This window comes from Phaseolus vulgaris, chromosome 2 (assembly GCF_051622355.1).
Source record: "Phaseolus vulgaris cultivar YP4 chromosome 2, ASM5162235v1, whole genome shotgun sequence".
NCBI classification, from domain to species: domain Eukaryota; kingdom Viridiplantae; phylum Streptophyta; class Magnoliopsida; order Fabales; family Fabaceae; genus Phaseolus; species Phaseolus vulgaris.
In genome coordinates this window covers 31,478,000-31,494,598 of record NC_143499.1, presented here as the reverse complement: position 1 = coordinate 31,494,598, position 16,599 = coordinate 31,478,000, and the positions used below count along the sequence as shown (strand labels likewise).

Here is a 16,599-nt window from a genome sequence, read left to right as displayed (position 1 = left end):
TCTCTCCTTACTATCGTCATAAAGTAATTATGAAAATTTTGGATAACATCATTTATATATCTAGGCATAAAAGTAAATGTTTGAACAATTCTTATTTTATATTGATAAATATGTATTAAAAAAAATATATAATTCCAATAATTTTGTTAAAATTTAAAATTTATATTTTGTAATTATTATATTGTTGATATCTTAATAGCATTTTATCAAAATGTTTTATTATTTTTTTTGTCAATGATACTAATTATTTGTTTGAACACAATAAAGTACGTTGAAATATCAATTATTTTATATATTTAAAATTTAAAAATACATTTAAACAATACCAATTTCATAAATTGTTTAAAAAATTTCAAAGACATGTAGACTTGAAAGTCCACCCAGCTTTACCTAGAGTCGGGGCAAAGAAAAACTCACAAGGCTAAAAAGTCCTCATAAAAAAAAATTCATAAAGCTAAAATATCAATTGAAGTCTCATGGTTTTTTTAAGTAAAAAAAAAAAAATTATAAAAATGAAAAAAAAGTACTTAAAATTTTTACTCAATCCAAATATAGACAAAATCATGATGAACTTATGTAAAGTTAGATTAGATCAATACCATGTTAAGTTGATCGAGAGAGACTCACGTCAACTTGAATCTAAGTCAAGCTAAAACATACCAGGTTTAGGTCAAGATATAGGTCTAATCAGAGTCATGTCTAGTTTAGTTGAGCATGTGTTGAGACAAGTTAGATTAGATTAAGTCCAAGTTTGGTTGAGTACAATTTCACGTACGGTAAATCAGATTGAGATATGGTGGTTCATGCGAATCCAAGTCGAGTTGGACATAAGAGGGACAAGTCAGGTCATGCTTAGGTCAAACTGAGTAGGGGTAGGGTATAAGTCTACTTGAATTAATCATTGGTCAGTATGAACACAATTGGATTAGACCCAATTCAAGTAGATGGGGTCAGATTGGGGGTTAGGTTGGGTTATGGCAAACCAAGGTTGATTGAGTCCATATAGTGCTAAGTTGAGTTGAGTCCACTTTAGGATCAATTGAATCAGATCCACGTTGAAAATAACCTAGTTTGGCCTACATTAGATTAAATTGATTTAGGTTCACTTTAGGAAAAGTAGAGTCGAGCTCACCTTAGACGTAATCAAGATCGACCCACCTCCGTTTGAAATCAAGTCAATTCCATTGTGGGTAGTTGAACTGGGCCAAAATTGGATTGAATTGACTTGAATTCATGTCAAGTTGGGTTGAGCTCAGCCCACATCGGACCAAGTCATGTTGGACTCACAACGACTTGAGTAGAGTCAAACCTACCTCAGATCGTATCAAGTTGAGTTATGTTGGATCAATTTGACTTGGATCTACTTTGGGTGAAGTTTAGTCACACCCACTACAAACCAAGTTAAATAAAGTCCCTATCGAACGAACTTTATATCAAATCATGTTCTGATTGACAAGGTCAAACATACGATAAACACAATGTCAGATCGTCATAATCGAAATTGGATTGAGTCAACCTATACATACTGGACCATAATCTTATAATCTATTAAAGGATATTGATACAAACGTTATAGAAAAATGTTAATATTAATTGTGTTTTCTTTAAGTCTTAGTTGTTTCTCTTTATAGAGGTGAATAAGTTTTATTTTGTGTTTGTCTGTAATGATTTTAGTATTTATTGATTGATTATTTTTTTCTTTGGCTAGACCTATAACATGTACAACTTGTATATACTTAGAGTATTTCTTATGATTTCAAAATAATAAAAGAGATATTCATTATTATATCATCAGTCTTCCTTTTACTTTTTCTTTCATGTTTGTTCTCTTTTGTTCATATATGTTCTATTTATAATATAATCAAATTATAAATAATAAAAATTACTTGAAATTTTAGAAGATACTTATAAATTAATTAACAAATTATAAATAATAAAAATTACTTTTAACTAATGTAAAATTTAGATATGAATTTATAATTGAAAATTTTTGTAATCCTTGAAATTTTAGAAGATCCTTATGAATTAATTAACAATGGATTAAACTCACTTTAATCCTACCTCTAACATACTTTATATGGGAACTTAAAGTTAAGATTTTTTCAGTTCACTTCTTTATTGAGTCAACAAAAAAGAAGGTTTATTTTAAAAGCTAATTGGAATTGGCTCCTGAAGCAAGAGTCAAATAGACAGCTTTATAAACACTTAGATAAAAGAAGAAACGACACAAATTATATCACTCTCAGCAGAAAAGCTGTTATACATAGTTTTAATTTACTTAAGAAGTTAAGTAATTTTTTAAAATTTACAAAACTCATATTTTAATTACTATATTTTTATCCTCATAAGTCCAAAAGTCAAATTCCAGTTACCGTTGTTAACCAAGTTTGATTGGCTCGGGTAAAAGCAACCTGACCCGAATTTTTCCACCAAGACCTGACCCGTTTTAAGCTTACGACCCATCTAATTGCGAGGCAAAATTGAAACCCTCTGCGGGCGAAGGAAATCATTTTGGAGCAGATTCCGCGGTCATTTGCAGTTCCATAAACTCCGAAGCTTAAATGAACGGGGTGGCGGGGTTGCCACTGCCGCCAAATTCGCCGCCGTCTGTCATCAACATGTATAGAATCAACAAAGTTACGGAGCGTTTGGCTTGGCTTGCTCAACCCGGCAACCTAGGCGATCCTAAAGAATTTTATAACCACTGCCTCTCCCTCTCTCGGTATTTCTATCTTCTTCTACCTTCTTTTTATTATTTTTTCTCTTCTCCGGAATTGTATCAGCTACTTTTTGTGACAGATTCTAAATGTATGTGTTTATGTTTTAGTTGAAGCACCTTAGTTTTCAAAGTATTGGGTTTTAGTAGTGTGTAGTGAAAATTTATATTGAAAATCAGCAGTATTCTTGTATTCTTGTGGTGCACATCGTTGCCATGGCAGCAATGGAATTCATTATCCTTTGATTTTGGAGTTTTAAAGTTTTTAGCATCAAGGAAACAATGGATATTTATTATCTGTATGAGTAAATAAATAAACAGCTGAAAAGAAGAGAAGGAGGAGGATACTTAGGTTTGCATGCAATCTTGTTAACTTCTTGTTTTGAATGTGCTGACTTTTTACTAGTTTATTTTTGACATTTTACAGAGGCATTGATTATGCACTTGCCAATGGGGAAATTCCAGGCAATGCTCATGAGCTGCCTTTGCTGGTGAAGCAGGTGATTTTCATTGCATTATGTGGGTGTCTGTTTTTCACTTTTTTTTTAGTGATAGAACCAGGAAGAAATTTCATCAGTTTTTTTTTTTAGATTATGATGTGCATGTATGTTGGAGGCTTTTACTTTTTCCCTTTCCATGTAGATTTGTCAACTAAAGAACGACGAACTTTCGCAAGCTGCTCTGATGGTGTTGTTGATATCTGTAAAGGTAAGTCCATTTTTCCATCTTGTTGCTCATTGCTATCAATAACTTGTTGAATTTGCATTTTCTATGACTAATGAAAACATTGGTTTTGGAGAATTGGGAAGAAGACCAATTAATTGGTCTTGAGGTGCATACTTGGTGTTGACTACAGGATAACTAAGTGAAGGTTTTCAGGTATTGTTGCCAACTGCATGGTGTTGTTGCATCTTGGCACAATACTTGTGTTAAAACTATCAAATGAAGAAGTTGATACGGATATCTGAATCTGAGTGGTTTTCTAGTTCTTGAAGAATTTTGGATCTTTTATATCGCAAGTTGAAGAATCTGAATGAAAGTGGGACAATGTATTTATACCAGCTTTTCTGTGCTTACGCATAATATGTTTCTCAGAAGCATCCCAAAGTTATGCACCATGACATTTATGCAGTTTTGAATTTCCTACTGATACTTTCCGTCATTGTAGGGTGCCTGTGAAATTGGATGGTTCCAATCAAAAGAATCAGAAGAACTTCTTACTATTGTGGATGAGGTTTACTTATATGTTTTGTTTTCTTCTTTTGCTATCCGGTGGATTCTAGTTGTCATATTTCTTACCATCATCTTTTTGTAGTATAGATCGGAAAAGTCTACAGCAGTGTGGGGACTATAAATGCTAGACCTAGACAGTGCAGTTCTGAAATATCAACAATAATGGAGAAGTAGGGTCCTATGAGCGTTTTTACTTTTGTGTATTTTTTGTATCTAACAAGTTACAGTTATCACCATAGCCAATAATGATAACCAGGAAAAAATGAAAGGACCTATGAGGAATAATGCATCTGAATTTATCATTTAATGTGAAATAGTAATAGTTTGCTTATGTGGATTTTCAAGCAGGTTCTACCCTAATGTTAAATTGGGTTCAATACTTGCATCAATTGAGGTCCAGGAGGTGGTTCCTTGTGAGTTGTCAATTCAGTTCTTATTTCATGTTGAAAACATATTTAATATTATTTTACCTGCAATGCAGCCTGGATATGGAGCTTCTGTGGTCGATTTTCATATTACAAAGAGTGAATTTGTTAAAGACAAAATTGTAAGAATAGCTCAAATTGACTTGTTTTGTTCAGCTGGGGCTATATAGTGTGTTTTGGGTATGCAAATGAATTGCCAATGTTCATTTTTAATATTGTTATTATCTAATTTGGGACTTCATTTCAAGTATCACAACTTCTCAAAACTTGGTGCAGTGATAAACTCGGGCTTTATACAAAATTTTATCTGGCATAATCCTTTGTGAATTATGATTAATACCTGGGGGGATAATCCAGATGGTTGGTGAAGATTAATTTATTAGAGACTTGTACCTTTTAGGATTCACTAAATAATATTTATGAGCTTGTTTTCTTCTCTCATTGTATTTTAAGATGGTAGTAAAGCTTATTATCTTCCTTTTCTTTTAACTTGGTAGCAAAGCTCCAATTTGGGGACACTGCCTGTGCAAAAATAAAAACAGTTGCCTTCATCGCAGCCCTCTTAGCTTTCGTTATTGTAGCATCTGGCACCTTTTGTTATGCCCTCAATTTGCTGCATCTGGAACTTTTATTGTGCCTTCCGTCCACTATCTCCATTGCAGCATTTGACACCTTCATTGTGTCCTCAATTCACTGTCTTCATTGCTGCATTTGACACCTTCATTGTGCCCTCTATTTGCTGCCTTGATTACAACATATGCAACCTTAGTTGTGCCCCTCTATTTACTGCCTTCATTGCAACATTTGGCACCTTCACTATTATCATATTTTGCTCAGGCCCAGAGTTCAGCCACCTTTGGCACTGTCGTCTGTACATTAAGGCCTTCATATGGTAGGCCAAGACCACACTGCTTTAGTAGTACCTTAGAACCCTAATGATCTTTATATTCTTCACCAAATGTACTGCCTTATTGGGAGAAGTTATTCACAATGGACTCAGTATATTTACAAAGTCTCCCTTTGGCAGACCATTGTATGATACTTTCTCCTAGTTTTAACTAGGGTCTTCCTACTGAGTGATTTAGCAGCTTATTGGCAAGCTGCGAATGATTGACATTCATCCACCGGCTGAAGTGGTAGTGTTGTAAATATGTAAATAACTAAATTAGTATAGGATATCTGTTATTGGTACACATATCAAGGTGGTATATATTATCAAAATGTATTGTGCATTGTCCATATTTTCTAATTTTTCATTTATCAGAATTGACCTATACATTCATATTAGGGTTTTGGGAATCATAAAATAATATGGATTTTTCTTTCGTTCTCTCATATTTCAAGATGTTGCTTGCTTCATTTTTTATGTAATGTTTAGCATATTTTAGACTCTTTTGTACCTTCAGTCACAATTTGCTTTCGGTAACAATAATAGTAATATCATTGTTGTTTTTTTATTTGTAATTTGAATACACCCAATATTATTATTTTTTATTTTTGGTTTATGTTCTAAGTTATATTACTTATTTCAACTTGCAGTTTTTATTGGTGGCACAGATAGATAACATTGAGATATCAGCATGCCTCATAAGTCCTCAGCAAGTGAAGTATGGTTGCTTTTGAACATATTAAACGTGTGGATGGATTCTATGTTGATGCTGACTGACCTTTTTATTGCATATGTTGTAGTTTTCTCCTCAATGGAAAAGGAGTAATCAATAGGACTAATGTTCAAATGGTTTGTTGTATATTTGCTCACACATTCTAAAATTTAGTAGACTTTTTTGTAAAGTTTGGCATAAACTTTTAACTGTCATTTTGTTAATCAGGATCCTGGACCACAAATGCCAACTGATGTGACTGGTATGCTTAAATTTGGGACAAATCTTCTTCAAGCTGTGGGCCACTTCACTGGTAATCATTTAAAACTACTATTCTTCCCTGTCATCCTTTTAGCTTTCAATATCTGCATCTTTCTGAATTGTAAGCATTATCATTGTGAAGGTCATTACACTGTACTCGTTGCATATATGAGTTTTACACCCTTGCATGAAGATCCAGTACTTCAAGATTATCTCCAGCCTGTTGTTACCTCTGTTGATTCTGGTATGATTTGGATATGTATAACGACTTTACTCCAGAAAAAAAACCTACATCTTATTCTTATTTGTATTAATCCACCATTGATAATTCATTGTTATTCTTTTACCTGTAACAAGATTCGGATATTATTGAGGGGGCTTCACAGATTTCGCTAAGTTGTCCAATAAGGTATGCTGTAATATTCTTTGTTCAAACCACTGATCAGTGATCACTTTTTATTCTCTGCTTTATCAGTTGCTAGATTTCCCATCTTTAATATCGGGCATAGTAGTATCATAGATGGTAGATTTTGTTGGAGATCTATTTTAGTCTCTCACTGTCTATGGATTTAGTGCCTTAGAAATTTGGCCCTTTACTGACCTTAAATTTGAAGAACCATGGAGTTAGTCATTTGTGCTCTTATCCATTGTGTGTTCACAATTAATATGTTGATGGTCCAATACTGTTTTCTTTAAATCTAGTTTCCGTTTGCTATATTTGTGTTTGAATTTTAGTTAGAACTGCTTTATGTATTCACTATGGAAAGTCAGAGGTAACAAGTCCTCTTTAATTGGCTGTTTTCTGCCTTTTCATGTTCAGCTACATACAGTTAGATATGAATGAACACTGAATATGTGGCTTCCCCAAAGCACTTAATTGAATATCTATGGCATTAATAAATATAAATTATTTAAAATATTTTAGTGTGAAATTTTTCTTTTTATCTTGATTTCAATTTTCCTAATGATGATTTTTTTAGTATCCATCATAATGAATTTTATATTTCTATTTATCCAAACAGAACCTGGCAGTCTGTTTCTTGATCTAATTCTGATCTTGTTTTTCGTAACTAATACACTGCAATATTTTGAATGCTTGATAATTGGTTCTTCCTGATATAATTCTCCATGCTCAGCAATTGTTGCTAGTTCACGTACATAAACATATGCCTTTTGTGAGTTACAATCTAATTGGACATACAAGTTTTGTTCACTACAGCTTCAGAAAATTCTCGCGATTTTAACATTGTTTTTTCAGTGTTGTTGTCGTCATTAGCTATAATTTTTTTATGTTTTCTATCTTGTGAGTATGGTTTTTCTATCACTCTTCTGTTATATTTATTCTTAGGCTCATTGCCTTTTACTAGAATGCTTTACCGTGCGGAAATTGTGCTTAAGACAATTTGCTCAATTATCTTTGAAGTACATTGTGTTTTTTGCAATTTTTATGATAATCTTTCTCTTTTCGTAATGGTTTTTAAGTTGATGGTCTTGTGTTTTATCTGTACAAACAGCTTTACACGTATTAAGACTCCTGTTAAAGGGCGATCATGCAAACATTTCCAGGTGATTCTTCCTGCACTAGCATCACTTAATGTGGAAAATGATTAGGGTGGGTCCTAACATGTTACTTACCACAGTTATTAAAATTGAGTTTAGAAGTGTATTATGCGATAAAGCCCATTGTCACTACTTGAATTTAGAGGATGACCATAAGTCATTGTGTCTTCTCAGCAGATGTATTTTGTATATATAATGAAAAGGAGGCTACAGCCTACGACTCCTCCCAGCCTAAAGTTAGGCACGGCCAAAACGTAGGTTTATAAAAGCTTTACAACAAAATAACAAACAACTATTTCAACACTTATCCTCAAGTTGGAGCATATAAAGTGTATGCACCAAGCTTGAAACATATAAACTGAATTCTAGGCCCAGAGACTTAATTAGAATGTTCGCTAGCTGGTCAATGGAGCTGGTATATCTGGTACTAAGTTCCTTGGACAACAGATTCTCCCTGACAAAAATGATAGTTGATTTCTATGTGTGATATCTCATGAAACATTGAATTAGAAGGAGCTAGAATAATCAAAGGATGGAATAGGGAAAACATGTTGAATGAACACAGGAATGTCCCTTGTGGTGAGAACTGCATCTCCCTAATGATGTACCAAAATATTTGTTTTCAACAATATGGAATGTGCAATTTCAATGAAATTTCCTTTATTATGCCATATTTTTGTGGTGTATGGTATGGAAGGAATATTATTTAGCATTGTCATTTATGAAGATTTTGATTATCTTTCCTTTTAATTTCATTAAAAGACATAAATATGAATAAAAGTTCAGATCTATCTTTCATTAGATAAACCCAAGAATATTGAAAGAATTTATCAGTGAAGGTTACAAAATATATAAAACCAAAAGATGTGACATGATTCGATCCCCAAATGTTTTGTAGACAAAGTCAAGTCACATTTTTTTTCAGTTTGCTTAGGAAAAGATGACCGAACATGTTTGTCTAAATTGACATGATTCACAATCTAAAACTGGAAGTTTCTTGAGACTAGGAATCATGATCTTAAACTTTGCCAAATTTGAGTGACCCAAAAGGTTATACAAAAGCTTTGGAGCTGAGGTTACAAAATAGGACACATGAGGGATTGTTTTCAGGTCATAGAGACCTTGTGATTCATGTCTTCTTCAATCAAACAACTTGTACTATGTTCTTTTATGACAAAGGGATTGACATCAAATGTTAATGAACACTTTAATAAATGAGTTAATTGGCTTAAAAGAATTAAGTTATAAGGATAATGAGGAATGTGCAAAACAAAATTAAGATTTAAAGGAGATAAAAGAACTTGACCACTTTCCTGAGATGCAACTTTAGATCCATTGACTACAGTATCAAGGTAAGTAATTTTTGGAGAAGAACTACTAGAAATGTGATTTGGAGGCACCTAAGTCAATTATATATGGATCATGTGACCTTCCATAGATTGAGAAAGGCAGGTTGTACATTGAGGACTGTGTATAATTATCAAGTTTTTTGTTGATATTCTCCAATGAGTTTGCTAGAAGAAATCTTTTCAGTTATTTTACTGTAGTCTGAACTTTTGCTACATGAGACCATATCATGGTTACTCTTTTTGAAGGAGACTACTATTTGAATTACATCAAAGAGACACTCATTATCATTAGCAAACTTATTTTGTAACTTCTTCCAAAAGAAACATGTCTTGAAGGATCTGAGTATCTCCCAGACACAGGCTCGAGAGATTGCCACAAAACAACACAGTTGGAAGTCAGGCTTTTGGCATCTTCAGTGGGAATAGCACTAGCTAGCTTTTTTCTCAAAATTGTCATGGTATCCTCCTTGACCAAGAGGCTACTTCCTACATCCTAGGTACACCAAAAAAGTAGCTTTATAAAAGCTTTACAACAAAATAATAAGCAGCTATTTTAACACTTAACTTATGCCATTATCTCTAGTATTTGATCCGTATAATAGTACTTAGAATTGCTTAAATGTATGTAGAATAATTACTTCTCAAGAAAAAGTGGAAGAGGAATGCTAACAACACTTTCTTTGTCACACACTACAACTGACTAAAATTTATTGGAAATAACCGATTTTGGTGGATCCCATTTCTAATTTAGTGACTTTTCTGATTTGGAAGTGAAACCTGCTAAAATTAGTGATTTCGAATAAATTTCAATAAATTATAGAGTGAAAGACTGTCATTGACATTCCTCTAAAGTGATAAATTTATGTGGTTGATTGTTACAAGTCTTTTTGTGTAATGTGGAAGTATGTAAATATTTATATATTCCCCATCTGTTTCTTCCCTTCTGCCTGACATATTTCTGTTCTGTTGTTACTGTAGTGTTTTGACTTTAACAACTTCATTAGTATCAATTCAAAAAGGCCATCCTGGCGCTGCCCTCATTGCAATCAGTATGTCTGTTATGCTGATATTCGACTTGACCGAAACATGGTTGAGGTAAGTTGATTTACTTTAATCCTTCAATTGAGTTATCAATTGTTTATTGGCGTCACCTTAAGATTGGGAGTGGAAATTTTAAGTTAATTTTTTATGCTAATCTCGAACCTCCACTGCACACTTCCAAATTTTAAGGTTACACTTACACCAAATTGACCCTAGGGTTAATGAAAGGTTGTAAAGAAATGAAAAATAAACCTCTATTTTTATTTTAAAAAAAAATAAAGATCCTGAAAAATGTTGGTTATTGGCGTCACCTTAAGTTTGGGAGTGGAAATTTTAAGTTATTTTTTTATGCTAATCTCGAACCTCCACTGCACACTTCCAAATTTTAAGGTTACACCAAATTGACCCTAGGGTTAATGAAAGGTTGTAAAGAAATGAAAAATAAACTTCTATTTTTTTTTTCTTTTTAAATAAAGATCCTGAAAAATGTTGGTGAGAGCATTACGGAAGTGATTGTCCTTGCTGATGGATCTTGGAAGGCAGTCACGGAAAAGGATCATGATGTGGATAAGATGCAAAAGAAGGCCCCCAACTATGAAAAGGAACAAACTGAACCACAGGAATATACTTGCTCTCCTGGGACTGTTGACCTCACTGAAGATGATGATCATTTGGAGACAATGGACTGTTCTGAAATTGTAGATAGAAAACCTTTCCAGGCATCTGTTCAAAATCAGTTTGTCGCTCCAAATTCAACTTCCTTGGGTATGAACTCTCCTGGTGTTAATCGAAATGTTGCTGCTCAAATAGATGACTTTTTCTCTGGGGTTTATGTTGCCCGTAATAGGTCTGATGTCCCAATGGTTGGTACCTCTGAGCTACCTGTTCTGCCTGATACTGTTTCTCCAGCATTTAATCAGGAATCTGCAGGTCGTGACAATAACTCTGCTGTTAACTCTGCCATGCGTAATCAATTTTTGGCACCAAACAATTTGCAGATGCAGATGAATCATATGAATTCAGTTAACGAGTATGGTAGGTCATCCTCAGTGCCAAGACATATTACTAGAACTCCAGTAGCTGTTCAGGCCCTCCCAGTCCAATCCCAGGCATTGGGTTTAAATAATTCCCTGCTATCTACCAATACCTCTTCTTCTCATATTCCTTTGCCTAGCTCTACTACTGTAGATACTTTGAAAGCCATACTAAGTGATACTGAAAGACAGCAACGTTTTTCTCGATCCCCAATGAATCCACCTGCATTTCGGCATCACACTGCAACACAGGTTGGTTTGTTGGCTCTATGTTTACTTTTTTGTTCTAAATTATTACTACCTTTTTTTAGGGACTGCTTTTGAGGATGCACTGGTACTTTCTGTTCTATGTTATGTTCCTTATCTTTCAGTGTTAATATCTTGTGGTACCTTGAAAGGAAAAATTGACAACTGAAACACTAGATCATAATAATAATGTTCTGAACTTAAATTGTTTATTTTTTTCCCAGTGTAATAGTCAAATTCCACTAGGTAAGGTCAAGTACATGGGTCACATCGGGTTAAAAATCATTGGATCACCCGTAGTAGCATTCTATTCAAACCACCTTAACCATTTTTCGATTTTCCTTTTCCTTGATAGGTTCAAACCAATTTTTCCTCGTATATAATTATTCCGTATTGGATCAGTTTTTTGGGTGATTGCACTTCCATATTAGCATGCTTTAAAACATATACCGTCGAGAAATCAGGAGTAGCTGTTACATTTCTTATCCAAGAAAAAGATCAGTGGGAAACAAGAAAATTGGTTTCAGGAAAGAATGATATTTATTTATCTTAAAAGAAATTATATAGACGTCAGGGCAACCTTTGGAGATGTGCATTTGTCTATTATACTTTATATTGAGTTGGTATTCTTCATTTCTTATACTGTAAAAATCATTGATGCCTGTAATTAATTTCTTTCACTATGGAGTTCAAAATCATTCGTTAGAACCTTAAATTTCTGAGTTACTTTGAGTCCATGTCTCTTGCACTTACCTTTTACTTCTCATTGAAATCAGAATCGTGTACAAGTAAAGAACACATCAACACCAACTCAATTGCAGAACCAATCCAGATCTACATCAACACCAACTCAATTGCAGAACCAATCCAGATCTAGTTCGTTATCTGATTTTGGAAATTCACACCTGCAGCAAGCTCTGAATAATCGGCCACCTCGATTGCCTCTAAATTTCCGACCACCCCCACCAATGCGACCATCTACTACCCAATGGTCTCACATCCAGCAAGGTGTTTCACAATCTGGAAATTTACAGGCGGCGGGCAGGGCTGCTGCACCGGCTGCCCGACAAGGTATTTCGCATGCTAGGAATGTTCCTCCAGCTGGTACCACTGCTCATACCCAACAAGCTAGGGGTATGGCTGCTCATCAGCCTGCTAGACGGACACCACCACTAGTTTCTGTCCAAAATCAAAGCAATGTTGCAGGCACACCTTTTGCAAGTGAGAGGGATCAAAAAAGAGGAAACACAGCACAGTCAGTTTCTCGGCCTGATGAATTATTCAGTACGCCATCAGAACAGAATTGGGCTCCCACTGGACGAATGCGTGGAAGTCTAGATTTAAGTCAGCCTTACGATGAGTCTATTGCGCAGCGAATAATTACGCCAACACAAACTCAAACTTCAAGGCCACCACCACCTCCACAACCTCTCAGACGGACCCAACAGGATGTGCTTATTGCTAACAATAGAAATGCAAATGCTCATAATCGTACTTCCAGTTGATCACATTTCTGCAACTCTCCACTTTCTCACGCCCTTTATCTCGTAACCCTCTGTCTGTATATACACTAATCTAGTACCAAACAAACACACAGCATTATATTCACACGACTTATTCTCAGACATCCATATTCTAAAGGTTTTGTTTTCTGTTCTGTGAATTTTCTCGCAACTTATTCTCGGACCATTTTTTTTCATTGTCATACCCATATTGATCGAAGTTTCATCAGTAAATATTAACTGTACTGGTTGGGCCCGTACGATACTGAGGCCTAAGTATCCGGTTAGGATCGATTGACGTGACCGAAATTATTAACCCAAATGGAAGATTAACGAGACTAATTAATAATCAAGTATTAGGTAATATATTCTTAGTTATGATCCAAATTCTTAATTCGGTCCAATAACAAAAGGTACACGATAATCATATAAATAGATATAAATTTCAAAAATAAGCTACGTCATCATTTAGTACTAATAACATTGAATGTTGAACAACGAAGTCTTACTTGAGTATCAAAGTATCTTTTACCGGTACCATCTGATTTTGAAGATCATGAGAAACAGAGGAGCACAAGAAGATCATTCAAGTAGAGGGAAGAGAAGGTATACCGACTGAGAAGAAAGACAATCGTTATCTTTGTTACAATTTTATTCGTGTACCAATTTTATTCGTGTATGTAAAATTGCTAAATATATGCTTAAAAGACTTCTAATTCAATAATGTCTTCTTATTTAAGAATATCGTTTTTCAAGTATATTGCCCTTCAAAAGCCGAAAGGTGGAGATCATCATGTACCCAATTGGGTTTAGGCAAACTGGTAATACTAAATTGTATTTCTTGAAATCGGTGACAAAAGAAGGGGACTTGCCTACAAAATATTTGATATCATGTTATGATACAATAATATTATTTCAGATAGTCCTGTCTAAAATAGTTTCAAATAGACTTAATTTGGATAACGTAATTTCAAATAGACTTTATAAATAATAACTACTACATTTATTGAATTACTTGAAAGAGAGAACCAAATATAACTAATTATTTTGCTTTAGAACTAACTTTTCTTCGTTTCAACGAATAATCAACTCAAAAAAGTTATTTTCAAATTAGATAAATGTCTTCTATTTTAATATTTTTAACATATTTTATTTCCTTTATTTTTTATTTTAATTTATTTTCACTCACTCTATTTGTTTCTGATTGGCTAAACACATTTATGATATTTGTAATTTTTATTAAGTTAAATTTATAAAATTGTGAAATCATGTCAATGACGAGTTTCTTGACCCATGTAATTTTATCAGCGTCATTCTTCAACGTTAATCTCATTTATGAGCAAGTTAAATTAAATTCTTGATCCATTACGCACCTTCATTTTTCCTGCCATGAGATTCAAGAACTGCCAAAATTCTATGCCGTGTTGCGTCCACATAGGATTATTTTGATTCAATGTTCAGTTGCCATCACTTTTTTAGATTATAATAATTTTACGATTATACAATTTAGAAGATTCATTTAACATTTCAAAAAATTCCAATCCATAAAACAAGATGAAAAAGATATAGATATTATGATTTTTTTTTTAAATTATAAAGAAATAGGTCATATTTAATTGACTCCAGCAAAAGCCATTTTTAAAATCATATATTTGAAGAATTAAAATCATTTTAATAAATAAATATAAATAAATGGAATTAAAATATTCTTATGAATACAAAGTATTAAACTATCATGGAGCGGAGATAGCAAATGAAAGGCTTAACACTGTTCGAAGGGTATATTTGATTGAAAATGAACTTTTTAGTATCGAATTGTACCTGTGTGGATGTCAGGGTTAGAGTGATGTTGTTCCACGTCAGTACTTAATTGTTGTTGTCCAGCAGCTACTTAATTCTTCTAGTCCTTTCTCCTCTGCGCGTATGCACGTCCAGTCGGCGGGGGTACCTGCGATTGCACTCCGACGCTCAAGTCAGTGCTCCTCTTTTCTCAATGTTTCAGATAGATTCAAAAACGTACCTTTTCCCCCTCTCAGAAGTCTTTCTTATAGGTTGACTTGGGCTTTGGTTCGTGTGGGCCAAGTAGGTAGTTGCTGAAGTCGTGCTTAGTGGTGTTTGGGTCATGAGTAGTGGCTTCCTGATATTAAGGGAGTGTTCTTGAAAATGTCCTTGACCCATTCAACTACAGTTGTAACTGCCATTCTGCCACGTATTTATTTTATTAATTTTATTTAACATGCATGTTCGGTCGTAGGAGCCGACCGGTACACTTGCCCCCCAGGCTCGAGGGTATGATTGGCCGAAGAGTCGTACAAGATGGATGGGGTTTCAAGGTAGTGCTTTACAGCTGGTTCCTCTTAAATGTGTCGCAGAGACGTGACGTTTGCCAGAGCTGCCGTTTAGGCGTGTACTGTTTCATCTGATGGCTTCAACGATGGTGATTGAGTGTCGTTTCGAATGCCGAGTGATTGTACCCGTTGGATCAAATGAGATCCAATGGTGTTGGACGTTTGATGGGAGGGTTCTTCTCTCACTTCATTGCCTATAAATAGCATTTCATTTGTTGGGAAAGGGTTTACTCACTCTTTCTACTTCCTAGATCTTGTGCTTTCTGCTCCGAGCGCCGAGTCTATTGCGATTGTCGAGTTTGCTTCAGTTTCATCCGCCCCTAAGGTTAGTGATGCCCTCTTCTGTAGAGTCTTCTTGTAGTGTAGATTCGTCTGTGACTCGTACTGCTTCCGGTAGTGCGAGTCAATCGTCGGACGACCCAAGTTATGACTGGGTTGACCCATCCGTTCTCCGAATTCCTACTAAAATTAAGACTGCTGATGACTTAGATAAGTTCTTATCTATAAATAAGGATTTTTTGGAATCCGATTGCCCGACCGAGGCGTTGGCCGTGGACGTTTGTGGTGTAACCGACCGCGTTTGTCACGGTTGGGAGAATGCCCCGCATGATTTTTTTCTTTATGTATAGTACGTTCTTTTCTCACCTGCGTATAACTTTTCCTTTCGACGATTTTACTATGGGGGTCCTTCGGATTCTTAATGTCGCACCAACCCAACTACACCCAAACTCGTGGGCCACCTTGCAGGCCTTTCGAATTTTGTGTCGGATTTTGGGCTTTAGGCCTACTCCCGAGTCATTCCTGTATTATTACCACACCTATCCTAGTACTCCCGTAGGCTGGTTGTCATTGACTAGTCGATCTGAGAATGTGCGTTTCGCCGCTTTTACCACCTCTTATAAGAATTTCAAGGATTATTATTTCAAAGTTTTTGTTGAGCCCGACGGTAGGGACCTTTTTTACAATGCCGACGGAACCACCAAAATTCCTTTCCATTGGACCGAAAAACCCACTTCCATTGACAACCGATTTTGAAAATCTTTATCTCCTCTCGATAAAGAAATATTGTCGATCGTCGATCAACTACCGTGTAGACTCCCCACTCGAGATCTGATAGCTCTTTACGGGTCGTCCAAGCAATGGGCAGATCTAAATGGTATGAGCTTCTTTGCTTTCGGTCGTTTTACTGTTTGCTTTTGGTGTGTTTTAACCTTACCCGTGCTTGTAGGTATCATTTTAAAAATGGATCCGAGTTTGAGCAAACTTATGAGGAATCTGAAGAA

General features: G+C 34.9%; 1 protein-coding gene across 4 annotated transcripts; it reads left to right on the top strand.

Annotated features, from left to right (window-relative positions):
- The first annotated feature begins 2,373 nt into the window (after positions 1-2,373).
- Positions 2,374-13,129, top strand: LOC137811450 (E4 SUMO-protein ligase PIAL2). Of its 4 annotated transcripts, XR_016518640.1 has the most exons (17): positions 2,374-2,722; positions 3,144-3,216; positions 3,359-3,424; positions 3,885-3,950; positions 4,037-4,119; positions 4,298-4,352; positions 4,431-4,496; positions 5,914-5,981; positions 6,064-6,112; positions 6,204-6,288; positions 6,379-6,480; positions 6,594-6,645; positions 7,751-7,802; positions 10,124-10,240; positions 10,663-10,951; positions 11,034-11,472; positions 12,243-13,129. XR_016518640.1 is itself a non-coding variant. In XM_068613213.2 (16 exons), the coding sequence occupies exons 1-16, from the start codon at positions 2,562-2,564 to the stop codon at positions 12,969-12,971; spliced, it is 2,634 nt and encodes an 877-aa protein (XP_068469314.2). In that variant the 5' UTR covers positions 2,374-2,561; the 3' UTR covers positions 12,972-13,129. The 4 variants fall into 4 exon arrangements, 3 of the variants coding, with proteins under 3 accessions (XP_068469314.2, XP_090154711.1, XP_068469316.2); XM_068613213.2 differs by having other exon boundaries at positions 10,663-11,472; XM_068613215.2 differs by having other exon boundaries at positions 2,462-2,722; positions 4,298-4,362; positions 10,663-11,472.
- Positions 13,130-16,599: the final 3,470 nt, after the last annotated feature.